We start from the raw sequence: 17,193 nt of genomic DNA, 5'->3' as shown, positions 1-17,193 counted from the left end.
CTCCTGTGTAAACACTCTCAAAGTTCAAACCTTAGTAGAAAAATAAGTCCAGTATTATAGAATGAAACCAAAGATCAAAACCTGTTTTCAGGCCCAAACATTTGTTTGAGAAATAAAAATAGAACGTTTTCCTATAAATAATTATGATGGCTTTTAGAACTAACAAATTTAATTTTAACGATCAACCTACGAGGTTGGACACATAAGAAATTATTAATAGTAACTGACCAGTATTCCTCTGATTGCGCCTTCATCGTGGCGCCGCTCCGCAGCGTGTTTTTCCACCTCGGGGCAGGTGTCTTTTTCTGAGTGATATGGGTAGTTGTTGGCGCTCTTTTTTTCTTCTGAGCGAGAAGATTCTTATAAACAGACACACGCAGAACACAATGCGCGTGCTTTTTCTTTGCTGCTGGAGCGCTCTGCATCAAAACAGCAAGTGTAGTCTCTGGACCTGTTGCCAGATTTTGGTTGCAACTAAGCACAGCAGACAGTTAAAAAAGAAGCAGCATGCAAAATTGCACTAAAAAAAATCCGCGAAACAGCGAGACCACAAAAGGTGAACCGCGATATAGCGAGGGACCACTGTATAAGATGTCTGAAATTCTGTTTGCATTTATTAAATTACACACAGGTTAAATGTAGCAGACACTGATCATTGGTAATCATTGTTTTAGCAAGTTTTCAGGATCTCATGGATGCAGTCTCTTATTAACATGATGAAAAGCATTAAAAAAATGACATTTTACTAGTACAGTGGAACCTTGATTTACGAGGTTAATTTGTTCCGTGACCAAGATGGTAAGCCAATCTGCTCATATTTCAAACAAATTTCCCCATTGAAAATAACTAAAATAATTTTAATCCGTTCCAGTCTTGTTAAACATCCCCAAATCACTCTAAATTATGAAAAAAAATGTTTTATTAACACACAGACATGTATAGTTTACCTGTGCATAATTAAAATATATAAAGTAAAAGAAAAGAAGTTTTATTAAGTGTTCTTACCTTAGAAACAGACAAATCAAATCAAATCAATTTTATTTATATAGCACCAAATCACAACAAACAGTCGCCCCAAGGCCCTTTATATTGTAAGGCAAAAGCCATACAATAATTACAGAAAAAACCCAATGGTCAAAACGACCCCCTATGAGCAAGCACTTGGCGACAGTGGGAAGGAAAACTCCCTTTTAACAGGAAGAAACCTCCAGCAGAACCAGGCTCAGGGAGGAGCAGTCTTCTGCTGGGACTGGTTGGGGCTGAGGGGAGAGAATCAGGAAAAAGACATGCTGTGGAAGAGAGCAGAGATCAATCACCAATGATTTAAAGCAGAGTGGTGCATACAGAGCAAAAAGAGGTGAATAAAAGAAAAACTGGGCGCAACATGGGAAACCCCCCAGCAGTCTAAGTCTATAGCAGCATAACTAAGGGATGGTCCAGGGTCACCTGATCCAGCCCTAACTATAAGCTTTTTCAAAAAGGAAAGTTTTAAGCTTAATCTTAAAAGTAGGACGGTGTCTGTCTCCCTAATCCGAAATAGGAGCTGGTTCCACAGGAGAGGAGCCTGAAAGCTGAAGGCTCTGCCTCCCATTCTACTCTTACAAACCCTAGGAACTACAAGTAAGCCTGCAGTCTGACAGCGAAGCACTCTATTGGGGTGATATGGTACTATGAGGTCCCTAAGATAAGATGGGACCTGATTATTCAAAACCTTATAAGTAAGAAGAAGAAATTTAAATTCTATTCTGGAATTAACAGGGAGCCAATGAAGAGAAGCCATTATGGGTGAAATATGCTCTCTCCTTCTAGTCCCTGTCAGTACTCTAGCTGCAGCATTTTGAATTAACTGAAGGCTTTTCAGGTAACTTTTAGGACAACCTAATAATAATGAATTACAATAGTCCAGCCTAGAAGAAATAAATGCATGAATTAGCTTTTCAGCATCACTCTGAGACAAGACCTTTCTAATTTTAGAGTTATTGCGCAAATGCAAAAAAGCAGTCCTACATATTTGCTTAATATGCGCATTGAAGGACATATCCTGATCAAAAATGACTCCAAGATTTCTCACAGTATTACTGGAGGTCAGTGTAATGCCATTCAGAGTAAGGATCTGGTTAGACCCCATGTTTCTAAGATTTTGGGGCCAAGTACAATAATTTCAGTTTTATCTGAATTTAAAAGCAAGAAATTAGAGGTCATCCATGGCTTCATGTCTGAAAGACATTCCTGCAGTTTAACTAATTGGTGTGTGTCCTCTGGCTTCATGGATAGATAAAGCTGGGTTAAAAGCGTAGTGCTTTTAATACCTATGGCATGCTCTAATCTCTGTAATAAAACTTTATGGTCAACAGTATCAAAAGCTGCACTGAGGTCTAACAGGACGAGCACAGAGATGAGTCTACTGTCTGAGGCCATAAGAAGATCATTTGTAACCTTCACTAATGCTGTTTCTGTACTATGATGAATTCTGAAACCTGACTGAAACTCTTCAAATAGACCATTCCTCTGCAGATGATCAGTTAGCTGTTTTACAACTACCCTTTCAAGAATTTTTGAGCGAAAAGGAAGGTTGGAGATTGGCCTAAAATTAGCTAAGATAGCTGGGTCAAGTGATGGCTTTTTAAGTAATGGTTTAATTACTGCCACCTTAAAAGCCTGTGGTACATAACCAACTAATAAAGATAGATTGATCATATTTAAGATCGAAGCATTAATTAATGGTAGGGCTTCCTTGAGCAGCCTGGTAGGAATGGGGTCTAATAGACATGTTGATGGTTTGGAGGAAGTGACTAATGAAAGTAACTCAGACAGAACAATCAGAGAGAAAGAGTCTAACCAAATACCAGCATTACTGAAAGCAGTCGAACATAAAGATATGTCTTTGGGATGGTTATGAATAATTTTTTCTCTAATAGTTAAAATTTTATTTGCAAAGAAAGTCATGAAGTCATTACTAGTTAAAGTTAAAGGAATACTCAGCTCAATAGAACTCTGACTCTTTGTCATCCTGGCTACAGTGCTGAAAAGAAACCTGGGGTTGTTCTTATTTTCTTCAATTAGTGATGAATAGTAAGATGTCCTAGTTTTACGGAGGGCTTTTTTATAGAGCAACACACACATATGGTCTCGGAGAAGGGAGGGACGAAGGTTTGCACACACTGTAAACACAAACTAAACTTAAACTGTAGATCCTTAAAAGGATCATACAGACAAAACTTTAATTATAAACTTGCAGGTCTTTGGACCCGGAAACAGATTCATCACGTGATGCGTTACGTCAGAGCTTAACAACCGGATTATCTATCATATCACTGTGTGGGGAATGGGTAGGGTCCCTGCTTGCTGACAAGGTGCACAGAAGCAGTGTGAGAGTGGGAAAGGGGAGGGGCATGCGGGGGACAGTTCACCTCTGGGTTTCACAAATGGAAAAGGGAAGTGGGGGGGGGGGGTGGAATTTGTGGGCTAAAGTCAGTTACACCTCGAAGTAGCCCGCATCTCATTCATAATATTTTAAATAGAGGGCTATAATTCCTGCACATTTTTTTCAGAATTCTGTGAAATGGCTAATAAAAATAGGTGATATATAACGATTATGTGATCACCCAGGTGAACTGATTTAGTCTTGACTTCTGGTCGTGAGTGGTGGGGGAATCTGTTGATTGTCAAGTGTCAGATAAATAGAGATGGACAGAAAAAGGTCAAAGCCATCAGGTGCCCAATTTAGGAAAAATATAAAAGAAGAAGAGGAGAAACAAACAAAGGATAAAGGTATGCAACTGTGTTCTCTCTGTATGATTACGGTATCCATGTCATGAATGAAGGGCTAATGTTAACTGGTGGTGTAACATGTTTGTTAGCCTTCTTGCTATGTTTATACAACAATAATTCAGTCTTCACTCAACAAACACGAAATCTGATTTCACCATAAGATTGTACTTTGCAAAAAAAAAAACCTGTTACAAGTTCAGTTATTATTTATATCCATCATTTGGGTTAACGTTTGGCCCTGTAGTTAGTCAAATGAATTTTCATATCTTTAGGTAGTTTCAAAGATGGACATTTACCAACTCTATTTTGTGACAAAGCATAGTTTAACCAGTCATAAAGTGTACCAAGCATACAATTTGAGGCAGTAACCAAGGAGTTAATTGTTCCTCCCTGAAAGACAGATTAATGTAGCATCTAATGACAGACATTTAGCATGTAATGGCATGTTTATTCAAATTTGCAGTTTATGGATGTTTTATATAACAGTTATATTGTGACCTGTGGTCTTTTGATGTCCATTTCAATTGCACATTCAGGGGCACGTCAAAAATATTAAAATAATAATAAAATAATTTTAAAAAATGGCTGTTTGTGCAAAATTATGTGTGCGTGTGTGTGTGTGTGGGGGGGGGGGGGGTTGGGGGAGCTCGGAGGGGGTCTTGCCCGGGGAATAATTCATATTCATATCAATATTTGGTTAGGTCGGGGTTTCCTCCAGTTGAAACTGCTCCTTATATGGTTCCTTTTTCAGCAGACTGTCATATTAAGTTTATGGGGGTAATCGAGTGCTCTGTGATTATATTTGAACTTGAACTTATTTATTTGGCACACAACTCGTCAATAACAAAAACTGATATACAAGACAATTCCACAGTGACGTGTGACCAAAAAGGGGGTGAGCAGAAGTAAAGCTTATAAACGCCCACCCCATACATACATACATACATACATACATATATACACATTACCTACCCCCAGAGCAAGCACACAGGCAACAGTGGTAAGGAAAAACTCCCTCTGATGTATTGAGGAAGAAACCTCAAGCAGACCAGACTCTAAGGGGTGACCCTCTGCTTGGGCCATGCTACAAACACATTTAACAACACAAACTCAAATCCCATTATCATAAACATATCAAGTGAACACCGTGTCTTCGTCTATATACATATTTACATACATACAGTATACATGTATACACACACCAACATACACCTACACATACATACATAATTACACACATACATACATACATATATATACATATACATAGATACCTATACACATATACATACATGCACATACACAAATGAATGTTACTGTACAAGTTCACAATTACAACTGACAACACAAAACTCATTGTACTTCATTAGAGACATATCTTGAAAACATCATTTTTTTATATTGATTTTTAAACTGATTGATATTTGGATATGTGTTCATCCATCAGGTTATTCCATAATCTAGGGCCACACATGGAGACACAGAAACCTTTCCTGGTCGTCCAAGCGCCAGCAATTTTAAAATGATACAAGCCCCGTAAATTATATTTTCCTTCTCTCTCAGTAAAATATTCTTGAATTCTAAATGGCACTTCTTTATTTTTCACTTTGTACATTAATTGAACAGTCTTGAACGAAATCATATCATTAAGTTTTAATATTTGAGATTTAATGAACAGTGGGTTGGTGCGGTCTCGATAACCTGCATTATGAATTGTCCTTAATGCTCTTTTTTGAAGAATCAATAATGGTTGCAATGTAGTTTTGTAATTATTGCCCCAAACTTCAGCACAATAAGTCAAGTAGGATGTAACCAAAGAACAATAGAGAGTATGTAGTGCTCTGGAATGAAGAACATGCTTTACTTTATTTGATACTGCAATACTTTTTGATACCTTCATTTGAATATGCTGAATATGATATTTCCAATTAATTTTTTCATCAATAATGACACCTAAAAACTTATTCTCTTTGACACATTCTATGTTTACCCCATGTATATTTAACTGAATTTGTATGTCTTTTTTATAATTTGCAAATAACATCAATTTAGTTTTAGACAAATTTAATGATAATTTGTTAATATCAATCTGATATTTGTTAATATCTCTTTAACTTTATCATTTCTGTTCCTAAATCAGATAACAATTGTTGCAGATTTTCCCCTGAGCAATTTTTACAGTTTTAACCATATCTGAGACTTTACATAAATCATTAATGTATAAGATAAATAATTTTGGGCCCAACACAGAACCCTGTGGTAGCCCACAAATGATGTCCAGATATGAAGAACAGTATTCCCCGAGTTTAACAAACTGCTTTAGGTTTTGTAAGTAGCTTTTAATCCAACTCAGAGCAACTCCTCTGATCCCATACAGTTCCAACTTTTGAAATAATATATTGTGATCAATTGTGTCAAAAGCCTTTCTTAAGTCAATAAATAAACCTGCAACTATTACCCTTTGGTCCACATGTTTATTGATCTCTTCTATGGAATCGAGCAATGCCAGTGTCGTGGACCTTTTTGCTCTAAAACCATATTGACTTTCATCAAGCAAGTTGTGTCGATCTATAAATTTATCCAGTCTGCTGTTGTAAAGTTTTTCCAGTATCTTTGAAAATTGTAACAGTAGAAACACAGGCCTGTAGTTAGTAAAAAGATGCTTGCTGCCAGATTTGAATAAAGGTATCACTTTTGCCACTTTCATACTGTTAGGAACAATCCCAGTTTGAAATGATTTGTTAAAAATATATGATAATGGTTTTGCGATTTCAGTGATTATTCGCTTTACTAAGGACATATGTACCTCATTATGATCCGTTGACTTTTTACTTTTACATGTACTAACTATGTTAATAATTTCCCTTTCATCTACTGGGCTGAGAAACATTGTGTGTGGATTTCTGGCGATTAATTGCTGATTTTCCTATGTACTGTGTGGGATTTCAGCTGCCACATCTGGCCCAATATTTCACTGGGTAGTATTCCATATACTTGTCTAACCTTGTTTGGAGGCATTGACTGATGGTGCAGTGACAACGTCATCAGGCAGCTCATTCCACCATGACCCGATTACTGAATAAAATCAGTTTTTGTCAATATTTTGCCTGGTTAGGAAGTGGCATGTCACTCTCCATGAAGGGTCATTTGCGTTAAGTAGGCAGCATTGGGACTGCGCCCCTCTAGTTCTCACTCTGTAGTAGTGTCATATAGTCCGTGTACATATTCAATTTTTGATGAGGTCTCCCTGTAGTCTCCTGTATAGTTGAGAGGGTAGTTGTAGGGTTTTCAGTTTTTCTTCATATGGCAGGTCACGTAGTCCCGGCACACTCTTATTTGCTCATCTTTGGACACTTTCCACTAGATCTGCTTGTTTCCATGTGCATGGTGACCAAATCGGCGCCCCATATTCAATGTGTGGTCGTATCATTGACTTATACAGGATGTTGAAACTTCTTTGTCCACATATTCAAAGGATCTCCACATAAGGCCTGCCATTTGGTTCGCTTTGAAGACAATGGATGAAATGTGGTTTTCAAATGTCGTGTCTTGATCAACAGTGATCCCTCTGTCTTTTTCTTGTTGTATAAATTCAAGAAGGACTTTTTTGCAGACTGATCCACCATATCATATTTATAATAAGAATGTTTTGTGCCAATCCTTATTGCTGTGCATTTATCAGGGTGAAAACTTAGTTGCCAGGTGTCTGCCCAGTTTTGCAGTATTCTACAGTTCCTGGTTTCACACACAGTACGGTATAGTTTTGTGTTGTCCACAAAAAGCTTCAGGTTGCTCAACACTGCTTTGGATATGTCGTTGACAAACAACGTAAACAACACTGGTCCAAGCACACAGCCCTGCGGCACTCCACTGCTGACCTTTGCCCAATTTGATCTTGCGCCGGTCACACAGAGTCTCTATTTATGTCCAGTGATGAATGATCTGATCCACTGCAGAAAGCTTCCCCCAGATGCCGTAGTTATCAAATTTGCTAAGAAGCGTTCAATTGGTACTGAATAGAATGGATTTTAGTAGTCCAAATAGGTAACCTCAACAGGTAAGTCAAGGTCCATCCATTTTGTCCAGTTTTCTAAGCACTCCAACATTTGTGTGGCGGTAGATCTCCCTGGCAGAAACCCATGCTAGTGCTTCATGAATATCACGTTTTCTTTCATGTGCTGCACAATTTCATCTCTGATGATGTCTTCTAGAATCTTCCCTATTACTGATGTTAGGCTGACTGGCCTATAGTTACTGGGTGCCTTTTTATTTCCTTTTTTGAATATGGGTGTTACATATCCCACTTTCTAGTCATTTGGTAACTTGCCTTCTTCCATTGACTTGATAAAGATAATATGCAGGGGTAATGCTATAGTTCCAGCTAGCTCTTTCAGGACCCTAGGGTGAATATCGTCCGGCCCCATTGACTTGTTCTGGTTGAGATTTTTTAGTCTGTTGCAGATGTTATCAACAGATATTTTGATCTCTGTCAACTCCAATCTGTACTCCTCTTTTTTTTATTTTTTTATTTTTTTATACCTCTTGTATTTGGTCTAAGTTTTATTTTGTAAAAGTACTGGTAAAGAAATTGTTGAGGATTTCTGCTTTTTCTTTCAGTGGTTGCCACATTTGTCTCATTCTTTAGATCTGGTATTCTTTCTTTTGTTTTCACTTTTTATTCATGTAGCTACTTCCATAATAGCTTTGGGTTTTTCTTAATATTTTTTGCCACCTGTTTCTCATGGTTCTTAACTGCCTTCCTTAAGGGCCCCTTCACACATAGTGTGAAGTTTGGATGGTGTTTTGATGAAAACGGCAAAACAGCGCGAAACGTTTCGAAATTAGCGCACAAAACATTACGCACGAAACATCGCACCAACAGGCAGTTGTGCACGAACCCGGTGTGAGAGTGTGTGCACGCGTCAGAGTCCTTCAAGCAGGAACAGTGTCAGGTGCACCACATGGCGCCGTTTATGTGGAAGAAATAAAAACCTGCTGGTACATGTGGACCCACATTGCGCCGCTTATGTGAAATAAATAAAAAAATAAAAATCAGCCGGTACCTGTGCGACCACATCTCGGCGCTTATGTGGAATAATAAAAAAAGAAGAAAAAACACACCACCTGGGATGTGAACTCGTGCATTTCAAAACTTCCCATCACCAGCCAGAGACTTTACCACTGAGCTATGGAGCTATTCTTTGAAAGCTGCGGGAATCTGCCTCATATCAGCAAGGACATGGAAGTATTACAAAAAAATAAATAAATAAATCCCACACCATATAAAAACACTGCATGTATCAAGCGAGCAATATAAATATGATCTGTCTGTTCCTCTGGTGATGACCCATGGTTACAGACAAGCAGTTATGAAGTGACATGAATAAGAAACAGTGTGCTCTGATCATGTCCACTTCTACTGGTCAGGTGTGTCCAGTCAGCCATGCGCGTGTTCTACCTGACAAGTGTGTCTTGTGGACGGCGCGCCACAGCACAGACACCGCCTCATGTGGAACAGAGTTCACGTGGGTGATGTGACGGTCAGATCGCCCGCTGCTTGTTCTGATCTGTTCGTCTGTTTCAACCTGGGGGGCTATTAGTGTCCGTTCTGTGCATGCGCTCGCTTGCTGCAGCTTGTCGCCACCACAGCGATATATGTTTTTATTTATATCCACATAAATACAGCAGTCAGACACACGCGCCTCACAGTGGACAGTTGTTGGTCCATGACTGTCCAAACACAGTAGGTGTTGTGTAGCTGGAATGTCCAGAATGACAGATCACCACAGCTGTTTCTGTAAGAAGCCATGCCTCCCATGAGTGGAGCACACACACCCACGTGTCAGTGTGTGTGTTTGCAAAGTCACACTCGTGGGAAACTTAGACAAATTTCGCATCATTATGACAGTGATTGTCTGCAGTCTCTTGTCATGCCAAGACTGCAACTGGCCAGACATTTTGTAAGTGCCATGCGAGCAGTGTTAGGTGTTCATGCGTGTCACCTGGAATTTGGCCAGCACCTGCCACAAGAGGGTGCGATGGGTTCGCACAGCGCACACTCTGTCTGTCTTTCAGGCGCTTGTGTGCACAAATAGTTGTAACAACAGGTGTACAAGGCGTTGGCGAAGGCATGACATTACATGGTTTGCACAGGATTCCTGCGCCATGCGCACTAAGTGTGCACTTCGTCCAGACTTCGCACTATGTGTGAAGGGGCCCTGATGCCCACTGAGCTTGATTTCTCGCTTTAGTGTACTTGGCACAGTCTTCTGGCACTTTAGTTTCTGAATATTTCTTCCAGGCTTTTTGTTTTTTCTTTAGCTTACTTATGGTTTCTCTACACAGCAAACTTTTGTTTCTTCTTGGTTGATATCCTGGGCATGTGCTTGTCAACAGCTGTTCTAACAGTATTGCGGAAGAGTGACCAAGTTTCTTCTGTATATTTATTTTGAAGAAGCTCCACCCAATTAAGGTCTAGTTCCTCAGCTATCATTTCATGGTTTCCCTTATTGTACTGGTAGCATTCAGATATTACTAGTGCCCTCTCTGTGTAACAGTAACAGGCAAATGACAACACAACATGATCGCTGGTGGTGTTGTCTCAATGTTCTCTATCTATCAATCTTACTGAGTTCTAGTGGCTCTGCAAAGAGACACTCAGCATATGCAGTGTCCTGCTTTGCTCTTTCTTGTGATTCAGCCTGGGTTGATTCAGGGACTCAATGAATGATCAAGTTCTGTTCTCGGTTTTCTCATTTTTTTTCCTTGATTTTCTGTTCTACCATAGCTTTCTTCACGATTTCTTCCACTTGACCTAAGCCAGCCTCCCTCTGATCATTTATCATCTTGTCTGCATTTGTTTTGATCTTTTCTTCAATTTTCTAAAATGGAATTGCTACATGAATGTTCCTTTCTCTTTCCCAAGTATTTTCGGAAGTCACCCTTACATTCTCTACAACATCAACACACTTCATCTCTTTGTAGCTTTCTCAGGGCCTTGAATTCCTTTTGGTCAAATGCTGTGCACACCAACAAGTAGTGTTTTTCCACATCCATCACAAGTCACATCCATCACAAGTGCCTGACATCCATCCTCATAATCCAGAATTTGGTTGCATGCATCACAGTTCCATCTCTCTACTTCCAGCAAGCTGTAATCTGTTCATAATTTGAATCGCTACTAGGTGTACATTTAGCACATGGATAAATTAGTCCTTCAAATATATTGAAAAATAGAATTGTGACTTTAAATCTAACTTCAAATTACTTGAATAATTTATATATGACAAGTCAAGTTTGGGAGCATGTGCTAGTGCCATGCTTTATCACATCCATTCTATATAGTATGTAGTATACAGTTCTATATAGGGCCCTGAGACAGACTGGCATCTTCTCCGGGTGTATCCTGCCTCACGCTCTATGACCGCTGGAATAGGCTCCACCCATCCCCCCCCTCCCATGACCCTTAATTGGAGTAAGTAGTTGAAGATTGAGTGAGTGAAGTTCTCTTTATATTTTTAATTGCTATTTTTCATGTTTTACATTTATTATATCATGTCTATCATGTCATATTTATTTATTTATAACTGCAGTTCTAGTTTAAGGTTGTTGAAGGTGTTTTTACTTTATTTTTATGATGGACTTAGAATAGAATAGCATAGCAACTTTATTGTCATTGCACATATGCACATACATACATTTAACCCATCCTAATTACAGTTGAACACAATCCAACCACCAGGAGCAGTGGGCAGCCACAGTCTGGTGCCCGGGGAGTAACTCCAGATGTAGACGCTGTCTTGGTCAGGGGCAGAGAAAGGAGAAGATCCTAAATAAGCATGTCTTTGATTGTGGGAGGAAACTGGAGTGCCCAGAGGAAACCCACGCAGACACAGGGAGAACATGCAAACTGCACATAGAAAGGCTGGGAATCGATCCCATGACCTCCTTGCTGTGAGGCACCAGTGCCTAATGCATGTAATTTGGTTCTACACTGCATGTTTTGGAATGTTTTGAATGACAATGAAGATAATCTTGAATCATGAGTCTTGAATCTGTGAGACTTCAACTGAATCCCCAGGGAAGTCACAACAGGTCTGTAATGGGAATTTACAAACTGGGCACCTCTGTAGACCCACAGTTCTGCAGAATTATCCTGTGTTTTTCTACGAGAACATGGTCAGTCTCCGTGGCAACACAAGCATTGTTAGAATACCATGTCCAGCTGTGTAAATTTGGACAATGAAATGAAGATCCAGCAATTTATCACCCACAATGTTTGCAAAGTCAAGGACCATTACCATTTCACCATGGTTACCAGATCCATGCAGACAAATACAGTCCTCGTTGGTAGCCCAAACTGCCACCTCTGGGGCAGTCATCAATCAACAAGCAATGATGTGAACAAAACGTCTACCTGCAGAGACATCGTTCATTAAAGTCCTAGCAAAAACTAAAACTACAGACACAACACCCAGTGAATGCTTGAGTCTGAGCCTGATAATACATTCATTGAAAGGATGATATCTGACACCACTGGAAGGAGCTGGCCTGCCACAGCAACTGCTACTCCGTCTGTACACCAACTATTGGTATAACCAGAAGGTGTTTCTACCCACAAATATCTGCCCACTTCCAATGGAAGGCAGCGGCAGAGTTAAGGCACCTTCACAAATTTGATTCCCGCACTACCGCGCAATTCGTTGTGCCAATGCATCCCGCTTTGTCCCGCTTGATGCCGCGCTATATAATATAATGATTTTGTAGCCAATGACGCATTTGCTCTCAGAACTTGGCTGATGAAACCATTCTCTCATCGCTTCCAGAATCACAGAGAAATTATCTACAGCTGCAGGTTGTCTTGTGTGTGTTGTGCGATGGAGAACACATTTGGAATCTTGTCTCAAAGGTAATTGTTTATAATATAAAGAAATGGATTGGTAAAACAGTTGCATTTTCATTCCTTCTTATGAATTCAATAATGTATCTGTAAAATTATGTTTATTATTGATGTAACATCTTGTCATAATTGTTCAGATGTGCTGTGCACAATGACACACAGTGTTTTTGAATAGGTTGCACAATGTTCACAACTAGTTCATGAAATTAATGTGTGCCAGAAGTTCTGAACATTTCAAAGTTTTCTTTGCACACTGGCACGTAGCTGCACATGGTTCACGCACAGTTTACGAAGGGTTTACTCACTGGCACACCAGATTGCATGGCAGTGCAGGGATCAAGTATGTGCAAGTGTCAAGGTACCTTTAGCCTCACAAAGAGTGGGAACAGCAATCTTCCCCTTTCATCATTTTGTTGCGCAAGGAATTTGATGGCGACTGAGGTGCTAATCCCGTTTCCAATCCCCCAAAAAGGATTATATGCAGATTGGAGGACCACAAACAATTCTGGATACAGAAACCATGCCAAGGGTATACACATATAAAATACAGTGCCACATGGCAATTGAAAATGAAACAACATAAATCACTAAAAACACAAAAAGCATAAAACATAAGAGCATGATAGCCATTGACTCCCAAGGAGTTTATTCATCCTTTGACAAGTTTTGTTTTTCATCCTGCTAGGTGTCATGCTACCCTTTTCCACAGTGTAATTGCTAGTTTTGGAGCTGATTTCAACACCAACTATCCATCCATGTAGCCAGTTGTAGTCGGTTACAGTGTTAGCAGTAGCAGGATCAATGCTGACCGTGACCTGACTTTAAGTCAATGATTCAAATGTCATTCATTCATTTTCTACTGCTTATCCAGGTCCAGGTAATGGTGCCAGTAGACCAAGCAGCTCATACAACAATTTCCTGTCCTTGGTTAAGTCCTCTAACTCTACCTGGGGGATCCTGAGGTGTTGCCAAGCAAGCTGGGAAATATAATCTCTCCAGCTTTCCTAGGTCTTCCCTGGGGCCTCTTCACAGCTAGAGGGACCTGGAAGATCTCTTGTGGGAGATGACTAGGGGACATCCGAACCAAATGCCTGAACCACCTCAGCTGACTCCTTTTGATGTGATGAAGCAGTGACTCTACTCTGAGTCCCTCCCGGAAAGTCAAGCTTCTCACCATGTCCTGGACTGTAAACCCAGATACCCAAGGTCATGGAAGCTTGTATCCGTGACCTTGTTCCTTTGGTCATTACTCAAAACTTCATGGCCATTGGTAAGGATAGGAGTGTAAATCGGCTGGTAAATTAAGAGTCTTACCTTCTGGCTCAGTTCTTTCTTCACCATAACAGTTTGGGAAAGCATTCATAAAGTGTCAAATGCAGCCCCACTCCATCTGTCGATCTCACGCTTCAACTTATGAACATGACCCTGAGATACTTAAACTCCTCCACCCAGGGCAATAACTCTCCCCTGACTCAGAGGAGACAAATTGGAGGTGCTGATTATCATCCCTGTTGCCTCAAACCTGCCCAGTGCCCACATATCTGCTGGTAATTAAGGACAATGCCTCCCACCCCCTCCATAAGACACTGGCCAATCTTAAGAGCAGGTTCAGCAACAGAAAGGGAATGGTACAGGAGATCGTTCCTGCCCCGTGCCATCAGACTCTTTAATATCTCTCTGTCTCTGCTAGATCAGTGGTCTCTGAACTAGATTAAAAAGCCCATAACATTTATTGATGTGTCTACCTCTGGTTTTCTTATTGTTTGTATTCTTATTGTTTGTATTGTGTTGTTTTTATGTTTTATCTTTTTGAGGTACCTGTTTTTATTTTTTTATCTTTCTGAGGTACCTGGCTGCTATGACAACTGAAATTTCCCTTCAGGGATTAATAACTCAATCGATCTATCTATCTCGTTGACTTAAAATATGAATATGGCACCACATTGTGCCCATTTTCCTTTTGTCCCCCAAAAGTTTTCTACAAAGTAAAATATTTTATAACATCTTAAAAATTGGAGTTTAATGGAACATAAACTCCTTCACAAGCACTCTCAGTATTAACAGGCAAATCTCGTGGCTGTACACACTGTGAACAAAATGTATATAAAAAGTCCATGATCACACAGTGCTTGTAAATATCTCATTCAGACCATACCCACCTGAAGCACTTTGGGGTGACTTAGTTGCAATTTCACACTATATAAATAAACTGATTTGAACAGTTTTACTGTTCTTAGAGAAATGGAAAGATTATCCAGATGCCAAACATCAGTGTCGTATTGACTCATTTCTGCAGGTCCAGACAGAGATAAAGAGAACGTGGACACGGTGGCATTTGGCGTTGGACTGGGAGGGTCCACTGCACTGTGGCCGTTACCGTTATGGCTCTGTTGTTGTCGGCCTCAACAACAACAGTAACAGCAGCCACTCTCATCTGGCTGGAGGTGGCCTGTCCACCCGTTCCACCACAGTGGGCCCAAGTCGTATTGTTCGAAGTTCCGGCCTCTCTGTGGTCAGCATGCATGCCACACTGCCAGGATATGTCATCAGTAACTCAGACACATCTATACCAGAAGAACCTGAGGACAGCGGACCCAAGCAGGTTGATGATATCTCCCTGAAGGAAACCCTGCCTGTTCTCAACACCAGTGGAACAGCTGAGGATGAGGATGAAACACTGTAGAATACAGTGCATATTAGGAGTAAAACTGCAATCTTCAAAATATTTCAGCATCAAGACCTTCACTGTCAAACTGTGGTATCAAAACTATACCCAAACATTTTGCTATTTGTGCAAGAAGCTAAATAAAAATATAAATGAATAAATAATAGAAAATTAAAAATTCTAATGCATAAAAAAGCCTTTTTTGTACAGTCAGTGGAATTTGTGAGGGTGTGTAAGTTGACTGAACAAATAATACATTGTCAGCTCAACATTCTAAACTGCATGGCTTTGCTTTATTGGACTGATCATTTCTCTTGGAGTGATATATGTAAATATGCTTCAAGTTGTGGTTTTTATTCACCATGTGTTATCTTTTATATCTGCTGAATGTAATTTAAATGATAATTATTTCAGCTGCATATGCGATTCAATGTGACGAACTAATGTGCACACATGAACAACTAATTCAAGGGCGTGAAGTAATCTGTGAACTCTAACTACTATTTCTCACTTGGAGCCCTTCAGTGCTTTATGAACTTCAGACAAGCTGTGTGAAATGAAGGATCAGCAGTGACAAACTGAATGCCTTGTATCAGCGAGATGAGGAAAAAACGGTGCACAGAAACTATAAAGGTAGCAGCCAGATTGCAAAAGAAAACTAGTTACTTGGGAGTTGCTGAATTTTTTTTTTTTTCTTTTTTGCTTTGCACAAATATGTTGGTCATCTAAAAAAAAAGTAAAACAAAATATAGTGTAAACACTGAAATGTTTTTTCAGCTGTAAATGTTAAATTTTGTAAAATTAGTCGAATTTCTCTTATTTTAACACAACTGATATTCATCAGGTGCTCCACAAAACCAGAACACAAATAAATAAAAGTAAAGTATTTTAAATATGAGAATAATAAGAGCAGTTTTGCAGAACAATAAAGAAATGTAGACAAACAGGCAGAAAATATGAGCAAACAATCTGCTCAACTGTACACTAGGGGTGCTATCCCACTGGGCTGTGACAGCATGCGAACAGCAATTGCAAGGGAATTTGCTTGATTTTGCGTGATGTTTGTTGGGTATAGCGCCTGGATTATGGACAGTTCAAAGTTGGCGAGGCATCAAGTGTCCACTCCACACAGTCTCTCACAGTCCCAGATCCACCGCGGGCATTGGGAAGCCTGCTGTAATCCCCACAACTCGTGTGAAAATAGTGAGAGAACTTTGTGAGGGGTTGGCAATGGTTGAAACTACACTGAGTGACTGGAGACAAAAAATGAGGATCTGACATCAGACTGCAGGCTTACTTGTAGTTCCTAGGGTTTGTAAGAGTAGAATAGGAGGCAGAGCCTTCAGCTTTCACGCTCCTCTCCTGTGGAACCAGCTCCCAATTCAGATCAGGGAGACAGACACCCTCTGTGCTTTTAAGATTAAGCTTAAAACTTTCCTTTTTGGGGGTGCTTCCGGGTCACATCAAAGATGGCAGCTTGAGATCTGTGCTCTCTGACGGTTTCACAAATTAACCCTGATAACCCCTGACATAAGTCAAAAGTAAGTGTTTTGTAAATGCGATGATGAACAGGGTTAGCACAAGAAGGGGTAAAAATGTGGCCGTGACAGTAAATACTGATGAAGGCATGCTACAAAGCGAGGCTAGCCAAAGTAGCTCCCCAACTAGTGGGACAAATGAGGACGAAGACGCCACCCTGCACGGCATATTGAATGAACTGCGGGACTTCAGGCGAGATAATAAACACCAACTCACAGAGATTAAACAAGAACTACACAAGACGAGCGACAGGCTGGTGGAAGCTGAGACACAAATTGATGAAGCAGAAACAGCATTACAAGCGGTGTCAACGCTACTG

At 40.0% G+C, this 17,193-nt stretch overlaps 1 protein-coding gene across 1 annotated transcript in view; it reads left to right on the top strand.

Annotated features, from left to right (window-relative positions):
- Positions 1-15,627, top strand: part of pth2ra (parathyroid hormone 2 receptor a) — a 408,052-nt gene extending 392,425 nt beyond the window's left edge. The window contains exon 13 of the mRNA XM_034186779.1: positions 14,967-15,627. Within this exon, the coding sequence (XP_034042670.1) occupies positions 14,967-15,353 (387 nt within the window). The 3' untranslated portion in view covers positions 15,354-15,627. The remainder of the gene's footprint in view (positions 1-14,966) is intronic.
- Positions 15,628-17,193: the final 1,566 nt, after the last annotated feature.

Source organism: Thalassophryne amazonica, chromosome 14, assembly GCF_902500255.1.
Source record: "Thalassophryne amazonica chromosome 14, fThaAma1.1, whole genome shotgun sequence".
Lineage (NCBI taxonomy): Eukaryota > Metazoa > Chordata > Actinopteri > Batrachoidiformes > Batrachoididae > Thalassophryne > Thalassophryne amazonica.
This window is presented reverse-complemented; position numbering and strand designations above follow the sequence as displayed.